The sequence below is a fragment of the Fusarium oxysporum genome, chromosome 3, assembly GCF_000149955.1.
Source record: "Fusarium oxysporum f. sp. lycopersici 4287 chromosome 3, whole genome shotgun sequence".
Taxonomy (NCBI): Eukaryota; Fungi; Ascomycota; class Sordariomycetes; order Hypocreales; family Nectriaceae; genus Fusarium; species Fusarium oxysporum.
In genome coordinates, this window is record NC_030988.1 from 5,064,947 (window position 1) to 5,077,427 (window position 12,481).

The 12,481-nt window shown below is 46.4% G+C and overlaps 5 protein-coding genes across 6 annotated transcripts; 3 read left to right on the top strand and 2 right to left on the bottom strand.

Annotated features, from left to right (window-relative positions):
* Nucleotides 1–637: 637 nt before the first annotated feature.
* Nucleotides 638–2,494, top strand: FOXG_21808 (uncharacterized protein; the record flags this gene model as incomplete). The annotated part of the gene is made up of 1 exon (XM_018402171.1): nucleotides 638–2,494. The coding sequence occupies one exon, from the start codon at nucleotides 638–640 to the stop codon at nucleotides 2,420–2,422; it is 1,785 nt and encodes a 594-aa protein (XP_018254876.1). The 3' UTR covers nucleotides 2,423–2,494.
* Nucleotides 2,495–2,876: 382 nt separating this feature from the next.
* FOXG_14874 (uncharacterized protein) lies at nucleotides 2,877–5,818 on the bottom strand (the record flags this gene model as incomplete). Its single annotated transcript, XM_018394939.1, has 7 exons — nucleotides 2,877–2,916; nucleotides 2,981–3,212; nucleotides 3,264–3,968; nucleotides 4,393–4,765; nucleotides 4,830–5,316; nucleotides 5,368–5,480; nucleotides 5,549–5,818. 7 exons carry the CDS (start codon nucleotides 5,816–5,818, stop codon nucleotides 2,877–2,879), a joined length of 2,220 nt encoding a protein of 739 aa, XP_018254877.1.
* Nucleotides 5,819–6,269: 451 nt separating this feature from the next.
* On the top strand, nucleotides 6,270–7,387 carry FOXG_21809 (uncharacterized protein; the record flags this gene model as incomplete). Its single annotated transcript, XM_018402172.1, has 3 exons — nucleotides 6,270–6,303; nucleotides 6,326–6,393; nucleotides 6,459–7,387. 3 exons carry the CDS (start codon nucleotides 6,270–6,272, stop codon nucleotides 7,176–7,178), a joined length of 822 nt encoding a protein of 273 aa, XP_018254878.1. The 3' UTR covers nucleotides 7,179–7,387.
* Nucleotides 7,388–8,010: 623 nt separating this feature from the next.
* FOXG_14875 (uncharacterized protein) lies at nucleotides 8,011–8,432 on the top strand (the record flags this gene model as incomplete). Its single annotated transcript, XM_018394940.1, has 2 exons — nucleotides 8,011–8,196; nucleotides 8,286–8,432. 2 exons carry the CDS (start codon nucleotides 8,011–8,013, stop codon nucleotides 8,430–8,432), a joined length of 333 nt encoding a protein of 110 aa, XP_018254879.1.
* A 1,265-nt stretch (nucleotides 8,433–9,697) lies between these two features.
* Nucleotides 9,698–11,529, bottom strand: FOXG_14876 (uncharacterized protein). 2 transcript variants are annotated; one of them, XM_018394941.1, is made up of 3 exons: nucleotides 10,552–11,529; nucleotides 10,088–10,502; nucleotides 9,698–10,033 (listed from the first exon to the last, which is right to left on the bottom strand). In XM_018394941.1, exons 1-3 carry the CDS (start codon nucleotides 11,412–11,414, stop codon nucleotides 9,872–9,874), a joined length of 1,440 nt encoding a protein of 479 aa, XP_018254880.1. In that variant the 5' UTR covers nucleotides 11,415–11,529; the 3' UTR covers nucleotides 9,698–9,871. The 2 variants fall into 2 exon arrangements, with proteins under 2 accessions (XP_018254880.1, XP_018254881.1); XM_018394942.1 differs by having other exon boundaries at nucleotides 9,698–10,502.
* Nucleotides 11,530–12,481: the final 952 nt, after the last annotated feature.

A 12,481-nucleotide genomic window follows, 5' to 3' on the forward strand; every position in this document is an offset into this window, starting at 1 on the left:
GGTCAAGCTGTTGAGCTTGACAAGTGCAGTACAAGAAATGCAGTGCGTTTTCATCGGGGGAAATATGGTGCGAAAATGCTAGACGATGATTGGTCAAGAACAGGAAACGCAATGCGTTTCTGATGATAATTCTTGAAGAGGGATTTTGGGGGCTTGTGAGGACATGCTTCTAGGATGTTGTTTGAGACCTTTGATAAGATGTTATCGGCAACTCACGATTCCGAATGCCTATTGAACTCTACTGGGATGGCAGGCACTATCGCATTAGGAACGGGCCCCGTTACGCGTTTTTGTAAGCGTGACCGATCCAGGAACGGGCCCGTTCCGGACTAGAATACTTGAGTAGAATGGCGAACATAGCAAAACTTGCGGTATCTAACTTGAATGTAGATCGCAGTCGACTTTATGCAAGGTCCTGTATTCTGACTTTCAGCCTGCCCACCATGTCAGAATTAGGCTGCAAGGCAGACCAGTGGGCAGATTAGCGATACCCAATCACCTGGACCCAGTCGCCGTCAATATCGACCAAAATTGCCCTGTCATCTAGCTCGAGCTTAAGCTTTGTGCTTAAAATTTCTCAAACGTCTCAATAGCAACAGAATCTTATGCGCAACTCTTGAAAGCAAATTTCTTTGCAATGACAACAAAAAAGACGGAATCGGCCAGTGATCCAAGCCGACTACTGCCTGGGCGCGATATTTTCAGAACACCAGAGAATGAGGCGTTTTATTCAGCGAACATCTATCAGAGCCTCGATGCAAATAGGCGAGAAATCCGTCTTATTGAACTTTCCACGTACACTGGCGGTGGAATACTTGACTGCAAGTTACTACCTGCGACATTGTTAACCGACGCACAAAAGCGATATTATGCTCTGTCGTATTGCGCAGGAGATCCGACAGCTACCAAGACTATTTCAGTGAACGGAGTGAGATGCAATATCTTCGCGAATCTGCATCGCGCATTGGTACTCGCTCGTCGTTACTGGAATCGATCTTCCAGACAAGGTCCAATTCTGCTGTGGGTTGATCAATTATGCATTAATCAACATGACTTGAAAGAGAGGTCACATCAGGTCGGCTTTATGAGGGAGATCTACCATCGTGCGGAATGTACCCTTGCATGCTTGTCAACGTCAAAGGCTCGTGGTAGGGGAATGGAATGGTTTATCGACTTGTGCCATGCTGTCCCTTCGCAGAAGGACGATGAACCATTCCAGGACGATACTGAAGATGAACCAGAGGTTGAAGATGAAGCTCAAGCTCAAGCAGCTAGACGAGAAAAGAGAATGACATCCCGAAGAAACCTCAGCCCTGAAAAATTTCGATATCATCGTATGTGCCATTATCTCTGGAACAACATGCATGACCAGAAGTTTGTAAACGGCTGGATTGCATTCTATGACGTTCTGAGCAGCCCGTGGTGGAATCGAGCTTGGGTCTGTCAAGAGTTTTTGGTATCTGATCAAATCAGTTTCATGTTTGGCGAGCATCTCGTCTCATGGGAAGTGTGTTGGGAGATTCTAAAAGCCTTTTGCGGACTACACAGGTATTTATTAACAAATCGAAGCCTTTTTCTTGAAAAGAAAGGTCTAGCGGAGGGTAGTACCGAAGATCGCTTATTTTGCCGTATCCTCACTACTGTTCAGCGGAGGGACCTTCATCGCCAAGTTGATCACGTACGGTTTGCAGCGAAGATGAAGATACAATGGAGAGGCAGCATGGGTATCAAGGCGCTACTGTCACATTCTCGTTCTTGCAAGTCTTCCGATGATCGCGATCGGGTATATGCTATCCTCGGGTTAGCCTCACCAGGATATCACATCCTGCCTGATTATTCACCAGAGATGACTGCAACTCAGGTTATGACAATGACTACAAGGGCGATCATAGACAAGGAAGATAGTCTAGGCATCTTGATCCACGCCACAGTACTGGTTAATGCTAAGAATCCTGCATTACCTTCATGGGTTGTCGATTGGACCAGTGCAGAAGTCTCAAACATTCGAAACTACTATTTTGGGAAAAGGCTCTTCCACCAGGGCTTTTGCAACATACCCCGTGAAAGCGCTGAGGCTTCTTTCGAAATAGTCACGGATCCGATCCGTCAGACGCGAGCATGCATTGCCAAAGTATACGGAATCTCGATCACAAAAATTCAGCTGACCGGCCAGGCGTGGCCATTCGCACACTTCGAAAACGCAGACGGCTGGAAAGGTAGCGCTATGATCTCTGTCAACGACGGAGATGAAGTATGGATTTTGTATGGGTTGAGAGTGCCGATTGCTTTACGACCATACCGTGATGGCTACCAGGTCATTAGCTGTGCAAGCTTACTAGGAAAAGATGGTGAGGGCTTTAGCAAGCCTATAATTTCGACTAAAACGGGTAGAGTTAATAGGCGCCGTATAGCATTGTACTAGGAAGAAAGAGCTATACATCTTTGGTTGACTGACGCAAATAAATCTGCAGCATTGGATTTGTACAGACTCCCTTTTTCCGTCACTCTTCCTTTGGTGAAGTATATTACTAATCATCTTGGATAAAAGTGATCTCATTGTGTAGGCCAGCTGGGCAGCCAGCAAAGGTCTAGTCCCTCGATGGCGCATTAGTCTGGGGCACCATTACCTAAGCGGACCATGTCCTCCGACGCCCATGATACCCGCAGCGCACGTATGATTCTTGGAATCTGGTTAGTTATATGCAGAAAGCTCGCTAGTAAAAGCTCAAGAAGGTGTCCTCCCGAGTGTAAGTAGGGTGGGGTTCTCCCTGTCCCCTCAGACTGGTTCTTCTCGCTTTCACCCATCTTCATTCGTTAGGCTTTTTGGGTCCCTTTATCATCGGTATACCTATTGCTGACCTGGAAGGCATATGATTCTAAGCAGCATCACCGGTAAAGTAGAGTTTCTGCTTGTTTCTGTGGTGGATCGTCAATAATACCAGCTGCCAGTTGGCTCCAAGGGACAACCTGAGATGGCTACTGAGGGCAAGTTGCTTTCCCAACATCAAAGTAGAGGTCTGCTGTCGTATGGCTGTTGTCGATTGCGCTGGTCCAATACCGTTCAAATCGCAACATCATCTTCTCCCAGGTGACGTACTTTGTGAGAACATTTAGGTTCTTTGCTTGAAGGAGAATCGTAACATCCTGGAACTGCTGGGATCCTGGTTCATGAATGTTAGTGGTGATATTAGCCCAAACATCTGCCAGTGCCTCTGGTGGTAAATAGTACACTAATTATTGTTCGCGTGCCACTGGATGCACACGCTGAGAAAGTCCCTCTATTCCGCGAGCAGTAGAACTATAGCGACTGTGGTCATAGCTCGACGGATAATGCTGGACTTGGGCTGTGCTATAGCATTGGTATATCGCAGGAAGCAGAACACTATCCATCCATAGCCGAAAGTCTTCATCTCTAAGCTTACTGCACTTCTGTTCTTCTCGATATAGGTTAGGGATTAGAAGATATGAAGATATATCCTCAAACCCAATAACACGACCGAATGTATAGTGAGGAATCTGGTGTACAAGTCGGTGGACTTGATGTTGCTTTCCACTTGTATCGAGGAACGTGACGGGTATTGATCGAAGGTGGAGATCAGACTGAAGATCAGATACAGTCATTCGGGTGAGACCAGTGAATACCCTTCTTGGCAACATCAAGTTTACTCGGAAGGCCACGACGCTGTCTATATCGAAGCTAACCCCAGCACCATCTGAAACCCGCTCATCTTCATCCAAGCCGATATATGGTACTTCCTCTCTGGAGTCAATACCAGAAAAGATCTGTCTTCTGGATTCAGGGCTAAGTCTTCCAGCCAGACCATCTTTCTGGTGCGCGATAGTCTCGTGACTGAGGATGTCAGGACCTAATTCAGGCGTGAAGTCCAGGTACACAGCAAGGCTGATATGTTCGTTGGCATCTTCCATATGATTGCGTTTTGTTGCCTGGTGCCACTCGTTGCAGCATCCTGAAATTTGATAAGCTGTTCTGCCAGCTCTTGTGCGAGATGCTCAATTGGACCTGACTCGCCGTCCCCCACTTGTGGAGAGGTCTCCGGGGTTGTATCAGAGACATCCTGAACCGGGTCAGGATCTTGGTGATTTGGAACAGCTACCGGATCTCGACACAGTAATCCCAACCTAGATCAAATCGTTCTAATACGCTTATATAGGCCATAATTAGAGTATTACTACTTATTCTCTTTATTCACTTCATCCTCTCCTGGATGGAATTATGCTAATATTTATTGATCACTTACTGGATAAATTGATAGAACCGGAAAGGTTCCTCTACTTGAGAGAAGTGGAGGTGGGTTAGTCCTCTAGCCAGGCGAATAATCTCCTCTGTGGCTATTGAGATCCGTCGATGGCAGTCATCCGGCATGCACTGACCATGGTTGCTGTTTTTCTGTATAACACCTTTGCATAAGAGTACTTCCGCTACCTGACCTAGGATCTGAACAAAGGTCCCCAGCGGATGGAGTTTATCTCCTCGCGACTTTATCTGATCTTTTAAAGAGAGAATGTCTTTCAGCCAGCGCCAATGCTCAGATGAGTCGGAATCATTGTCACCGTAGGCTTTGGAGATATTGTTGTGCCGGTTGCGGAGCAGACCACGACCACAGAGCGTTACTATTGCAAGACAGTCGTTGAATGGTGAATTGGCTTGGGAGGCTGGGTCTGTTATAGCCTGGGAGATGAAGTTGCCTGAGACCAGACAATTTCCCTGAAAGTCACTATCGGGGACCGGCAATTTGGTGCAGATCTCATAAAAGAGAGAAGTGTCAGTCATAAGCCTCTTTCGTTAGTGCATGTCCAAGATAGCTTACCATATGCTCGCTCAAGGTCACAGGCCAGTCATTCCTCATGCCGAAGAGATGATCCAGTAAGTAGGCCATCCAGAATACTCTTCGCCTCTCTTCCGTTCTTGTCGAATCTTCCTTCGAGCTATGAACTTTATCTGGGCTGTCAATTTCATGATAACGTAAACCTTGGACGAGTCGAAACATTCGACCTGTACTGATCCAAGCCTGGCTATACGAAGAGCGCATTAACTCGCACACTGTGAGAAGTGTCCACGATTGAGCATGCTCAACTTCGAAAGATTCAGAAGACTCTAGATCTTTCTTGACTTGTGTGTACAGTGGATCGATCAACTCACGAAACTGTGTAGATAGCAGGATGGCGATGATCCACATGATACGCTGTAGGCATGTCTGGACAATTGATTTGCTGGCCGATCTAGACCATGCGAGGTAAGATGCCTGATGAAGTATGGGGAATGATGGATGGACCCGATCAAAATAGAGTTGGTCCCTGAACATGTCAGTTACTTTCTGGTGGTGGGTTTGTAGAGTTATATAGTACAATTCTGCATGGATTACAGGATCAGTCAAGCCAAAGGCTTGAGGCAGCGGCGAGTCTAATGGCGCTCCTAGGTTGAGAGAGGCTGTATCTGGTAACTGGCTTTCGAAAGTCGGCTGAGTGGGGTTAGTCGAAGCAGGAGATGTGTGATAGATACACATCTAGAATAGCTATCAACACTCACTAAATAATGAAGCTCGGTTTGCTGATGGGTCTGTAGTTCTTGAATTTGCTCGAGCTCGAATCGACTCTGTAGCATCTCTTCAAGCTGACCAAGGCGGCTACGCAGGGCATTGAGATGCCCTCGCTTAGGACCTCGTTTCCCCCGTGGCGACGCTTCGCATAGAGTATCGGATCTCAGGCAGAATCCACATTGAGGCTGTTGCGCGTCGCAGCGGAGCTTACGGCGTTTGCACTCGTTGCATGAGGTTGTATTGCGTTGTCGGTTCGACATTATGAGACGCGCAAGCAGACGAATAATTACAAATGTTCGCTGACACAATGTCAAGAGTAATTGATACAATAAAAGAAGAAACTAATTTTCCGAGATTACTTTCAGTTTTGGGTTTATATCGAACAGGATGACTGGATCCTTCCGAGCCTTAAGTCCGTGCTTATCCCCAAACTATTTTTCCGACCACTCTATAATCTCACCGTTTCAGTAAAGCGATAATCCGAAAGAGAAAACTATTAGTCCGAGATCCTTTCATTTGTCCACTAACCAGAATCAAATTATTGTTGGATCCACATAGATTTGATAGTAGCTATTGCTCCATGACTATAAGACATCTTCCAGTCTGTCGAGAAATCATGGCAATCGACAACAACAACACTTCTCAATTTAGATTCAACACTATACTTTTACACTTCTTACTCAGAATCATCCTTCTTAAAGATTTCTCAGAATGAACATTGTACCTCGAGGAAACGGTCTTCAACGTCAACCCACCAGATGGTGTAGTTAATGCTTTATCCGTCAATGGTTCCGACTGGCTCTGGGCTGTTACTGCCATCTTCTGTGTCTCCTTTGTAAGTCCTTAGTCTTATTCCCAGGGCGAGTTCTCAGCATTGACTAACTCTTGCCTTGCGATCAGCTCGTCCTTCTCTCCCTTTGCTTTGTCGCCCACGAAAGCAAACGCGTTTTCCACTATCTATTCACTGTCGTCCTTCTCGTCGGTTGCATCTGCTACTACGCTCAAGCTGCTGATCTTGGCTGGATTCCTGTCCATCTACACCGCAACGACGACACAAGCCACCAGCTATTCTATGCCAAGTATATCTACTGGACCGTCTCATTCCCCTCTCTTGCTCTCGCGTTGGGCCTTCTCGCAAACGTTTCTTGGACCACAATCGTCTGCAATATCGCCTGTGTTTGGATCTGGGTCCTCACCTACCTGGTCGCCGCTCTCACTCCTACCAGCTATAAATGGGGCTTCTTTGCGTTTGGAACCCTGGCTTATGTGATTCTTGCCATGAGTACCATCAACGAAAGTTACGAGGCGGCAGATAAGATGGACATCGGAAAGCACTACAGGCTCTTGTCAGTTTGGCTGAACATCCTCTGGCTTCTTTTCCCTATTGCTTTTGGTATAAGTAATGGAAGTCACACGATTGGCACCACGGGTGGATTAGTCTTCTTTGGTGTCTTGGATGTTTTGACGGTGCCGGTGTTGACATTTTCGTTCATTTTCTTGTCCCGTAGCTGGGATTGGGATGAGTTGAGCCTTGCTTTCAGCGAAACTCGCCACGAACCGACGGCTGTATCTCCCAAGAAAGGTACAACAGCTGCTCCTAGACTTGGGCCGCCTGTATAGACACTCGGATAAATACCTCGCTATCGAGCTCAGTTATGGGTATTTACATTCATTGGTTTAGAATTAGTGGGCCAACATTCTGGCCTTGAGATTGGATTTCGAACAAATATTAAGGGAGACTGTCATTTGGTTTGGGCTTTGTCTATTATAAGGAGGAACTTCATTAGAACGAATATTGTGATTGAGCTTAAGAAAAACCTAAAAGTGAAGAAATAACCCCACCCATTCGAAAGTGAGAAAAACGCCAACAGGAGCGTAACGTAAAGTTATGAAAGACTCGATGATTATGAAAACTCGCGAGAGAATATAGCCAATGACTAGAGAAGATACCACTATCTCAACAACAGCCAGGGTAAACCAATAAACAGTGCTTTCGAGGACGATATCTCCTGGTCAGGAATAAGCGAAACCATTATGAAAGACACCGGTAACAACAGAGAATAAATACAAGGCAGTGCACAAGCTATAATCAAGCAACTGAGCTTCCATAGTATATCTTCCACGTAGGGAGTGAAAGCCCATCTCCATACTGTCAGGTCAACACCGCCATAGAGACCAGAAAGAACTGCAGCGAGAAGTGATATCCGAGGGGACCACCATGTCTGTAAATACATATATACTTTGTCGGCAAAGTTCATTTGGGAAGTGTTAGGAGTGTCGATATGGAAAATCGATCTGTCGTCCCAAAATGGTCTTTCCTGGTGGCTCAGCTCACTATCATCAAATTCCTTTAATCGTGTGAGGAATAGGTCTTGATTCTTATTTTCCATGGAGTAAGGCCTGCCCTCCTCTGGTGAGTATATATTCGGGTTCCTCCGATTGTGCAGCCAATATGTCTCGATCGTCAAACGGAAAGTTGCCAAGGATCGCGTTCCAGTGCCTCAGAAACTCATTTGTCAAAGGAAGAGCGTATTCACTTGGGTCAGAACAATTAATTGTATACCCCCACCAGCTCCTTCGAACGCCCACAGAGTGTAAGGCGAGCCCCGTGGGGAGTACATCACCGACTTTCATCTCGGTATGTATTTCAAGCGTAATCCATCTCATAGCTGTTCCGTTCATGTCTGTAAGTGGTGCTTGATAAACCTGCTGCTTTCGTGCCAATAGAACCATTTTGTACGACATGTCGCTATAGAACTCTTTCTGGAGCTTTATACCCAGAACGCCTTCCCATTCGTCTCTTTTGATAATCATCGCTTCCTGGATATTGAGTGGTTTCTGTGTTCATATAAGCTTATGGGACTAATAGAATAGACCAAATGAAAATGATATAACGTACACGATAAGCGAGTGGATCAGACAGGCGAGTGGATCAAAAATCTCAACCTTCTTTAAATAAATCGCCATAAAAATACAATAAACCATCTGATCAATTGAAATCAATTACTATACTCATCTCCAGAGGCCTCAATACCCTCCTAATAGGTTCTTACATTATACCCAGTCTTACCGCAAGTCCCACAGTGCCGAACCCTCGGTCGCGCTGAACTTCCTTGACCACCACTTCTCGATAATTCGGCTACTACCTGTATATCTACATCCATCTGATCAACTATATCCTGGCCTTCCTGTATAGTCATACTCCCTCTATTCTGCAGGCAGGTCCTTTTTACCCTGCGCCGCCGGCTAAGTATCTCATTTGCCTGTCGAAGGTCGTGGACTTCAGCTCTTAATAAAGCCATCTCATATATTACTGCCTTTGTTCCTTTGGATATAGACTTAAGTGCTTCTAAAGTTGGCTCTGGGGAGCTACTTTGATGCCTTCTGAGTCGCCTTTCGAGGTAATCAGATTGAAATTCAATCTCGCGGATTGACTTTGGAGTCTTTGAAGTCCAAGGTTGAGCCTGACTAGCCTGCTCCTTAGCCGGCGTTGGAGTCCGTAGCTGCACCTCAAGCTTTGAGACTACACTTCCTAGATCAAAAAGAATAAGCCTAGCTCCCTTAAAACCTCCTTTAATATCCTTCTCGGTTATAGTGGCCCGAAAAGCGGCGTAAAAGGCCGGGAGGAACTCGGTCTTAGAAATATGTGTTATAGACAATCTGGTCAGATGCTCTATTTCTCGACCATATGCCTGCTTAAGCAGCCCAAAGCACCCGACATGAAGAGGCTGAAGAAGATGAGAAGAATGCCTCAGGTAGTCATATCTCCGCTGAAAACGCGTCTTGTGGTCTGGTTGCCGCTTGACGAAATTGGTAGCCCAGCGCTTGCCAAGAGGTGACGCATGGCGGTCAGTAAGCAGTCGATTAACCATTTCTTCAATACTAGGCAGTTGCGAAGGAAATCCTCGCAAATCTAGGCTGAGAATATGCTGAACTATGATCTGTTCCTCTAGATCAGATAGTTTCCGTAGATTCGGGATACATTGGCAACGAGCTTGCATGCCACTATTCCGGCGATAGAGGGTTGAGAAGTTAACCTGATAGATCTTTGCAGCGCGTCGCAGGCTTAATTTAGGGTCTGCCTGATAGGCCTGAAGTGCAAGAATGATTTGAGACTCTATTAGATTGTTAAATATTAGGTGGTTGAGAAATAATTGATGAGAAAGAAGAAGTGTATGAGGGATTTCAGATCCACTTGCTTGTCGTATACGTTAGTCCAAAAGGAAGAAGACCACTCTATTTATGTTTTAGCGGTTTGCCATGCACAAAATCGTTCTTCATTATTAATTATAGTCATATGTATGGTGGAGAGTCTAGTTGTCAGCAGTCGAGTTCCGTAGCTCAGGCAAGTTCCTCTTATACCACGGCCAAAGCGTATCCATCGACCAAACCCTCAGTTTCCGTAACCCAGCAATGACCTGAAGCACACCAACAGTCGAATCTGTACTACCAAACTCCACACTCGGCAGTACCGTCTATCCACAAATATCAATACACAATCCTCACATTCAAACAAACCATACACTTACCGTTATAGCTTGACTCCAGGTCGTGATAACAAGTGACCACGAGTGGCCTTGTACCACTATACCAGGAAGAAAACCAAGTTCATCGACGGCAGAAGGACCAGCGCGTGAGCGGAGGAACTCCCATTGGGCTGCGTGCCAGATGGCGAGCTGCTGTTCGCCTTTGGCTATGTCGCCACCGTGACGCTTAGTTTCGATGGAGATGCCTAGGGGGTACTGTTGTAGCATCCTGTCAGATGTCCAGTTGAAGCATGGCGCTATGTCTGGTTGTATTTGCTGTGGTTCTTGTTGCGATGGTAGTGGTGCATCCCTAGTCAAGATGGTAGAGTCGCGTTTAGGATGGAATCGAAAGATATAGTCAACACGGCTTGCACTTTCAGCAAACCTGTGATATGGAAAGTCGATATTGGTCGTGGTACTGAGACATGGTCAGCATGTTGCTGAACTAATGGCAATGCGTAGCTTACCATGGCATGAAGTCCAAGATCTTATGTTCCGGGGCATCTCTCATATCAGAAACCAGCATCTCCAGCAACGGTGTATGCACCAGGCCATTCCAAGCTGCCTCGTCGCTTAGCATGCTGGCGCAGTCACTGGACCGTTCAGCGATGCGAGAAGCCCTGCGGACCAACTCCTCTGCGCCAGCCCGTTTTACCAGTCTTTCACTTTCAGCGCTCATTTCGTCATCATAGAACATGTAATCAAACAATGGTTCCATGAAACATTCCACTTCAGGAAGCTTCTCCAACTCTGTCTTGAACCTCTGCGGCATAATTCTATTCTTCGCCGACACGCATCTCATCTCACCAATAAGTTGACGGAGGGCTTGAGGTAGCGTATGTGCGTTCGTAAAGCCAAGCGAGGCTCTGACCAGACGACGTCCTTCGGGACCATACAAGGGAAAGTTTTTCGTTGGTGATTGAGACCGTTTCGATCGTTTGCTATCGTGCGAGCAAGTATCGCTCTGGCTTCTACTTTGGCTTCGAGCTTTAAAATCAGGTGCATTGCTTATTGGCCCTCTCCCACTTATTGTACTAGCTCGTGGTGTTTGGTCATTATCGATATTTGCGTCGTCCGCGGGCCGCTTTACTAAAGGCTTATTCGGTGTCCAGGGGAGCATGACGCCGGGCTCAGGCGACGGAGATGAGTGTCCTGCGCCCGATCTTGGAGGAGAAATTGGACGATGTCGTTTGCTCGATTCGCCGTGCTTGGATGATCGTCGGCGCTTGAGATGGCGTTCGCAGGAGTCTGGAGAGGGAAACGCAGCGGTATCGAATGGTAGGGCATCGAGCCAGAAGACGACTTGGCTTTGGGATATATCAAAGGCCATGGACCTTGTTAGGCGCGAACTGCGAGTTTGTGTATCTGATGAATGATGGTTTCTTTGATGATGTTGAAGATGATGTTGATGGTCCCGTATTTGCGACCGTAGGCCCAACTAGGCTAGTTGATAGGTTGGCGGGGTGAGCTGTTGGGTTTACTACTTGGCTTGCTGCTGGGTTTGTCGGAAAAACAGTTATTACGGATAATTTTCGTCCGCCAAGATAGCCAATGAGCTTCCAGTCAATAGTTTGTCTGCAGAAAGAGAAGTGCACGGGCCACAAAAACTGGTAATGGATGTCATTACCAGTGGTACCCGTTGGCTCGAGCCGGGGGGGAAGGTGCACGGGCCGCAAAAGTTGGTATTGGAGTGGTAATTGGTACAGTAGGGTTACATCAGTCAGGATTAATATTCTTGCAGTTTCCGTCTTATCTTAGCTTATCTAGTCTCATCCATGGAAATGGGTTTTGCCAAGTGGAGACCGTACGTTTTATTCGTAGTTTTATTGGTTGTTTGTTTTATTCCTGATTTGATTGGCTGCATCTCCCCAAGCACAAGCGAAAACCGAGAACCTTAGCTGTCGCACTGGATGTGCTTAAAATGGATTGAAGGTCGGGTCATTCAGAATGAGCAGCAGTAGTGAGTTGATTGATTGTTCTTCTGTGTGGGGTATTCCATCCCACAGGTTTTACTTTAAATCACCCAGCTTGATTACTAAGGGCTGTTGTTCCTGAGGATCATTGAGACCATGCCCGGCCTGCGACACACCCCTCCAGATTTCAGTCTGTATCAGATGAGATCTGCATATCATCCTGATCGATATCCTCCTCTGAAACGTGTTCTAGATCAATCCGCAGTGAGATATCAACCAGACCCAATTGTTTCACAAAGTGAGAATGCTTTTCTGCTGAAAGAGGTTTTGTGAAGCCATCTGCAGGCATGTCTGTTGTTGGAACCCATTGAACTGTAATTTTGCCGTCTCGATGGATCTGTCTTAGCCAAAAATTGTGGATATCGACGTGTCTTAACTTTGATGTTAGTTGTGGTCTCTCTTTCTGGACCAGTCCCACTGTTTG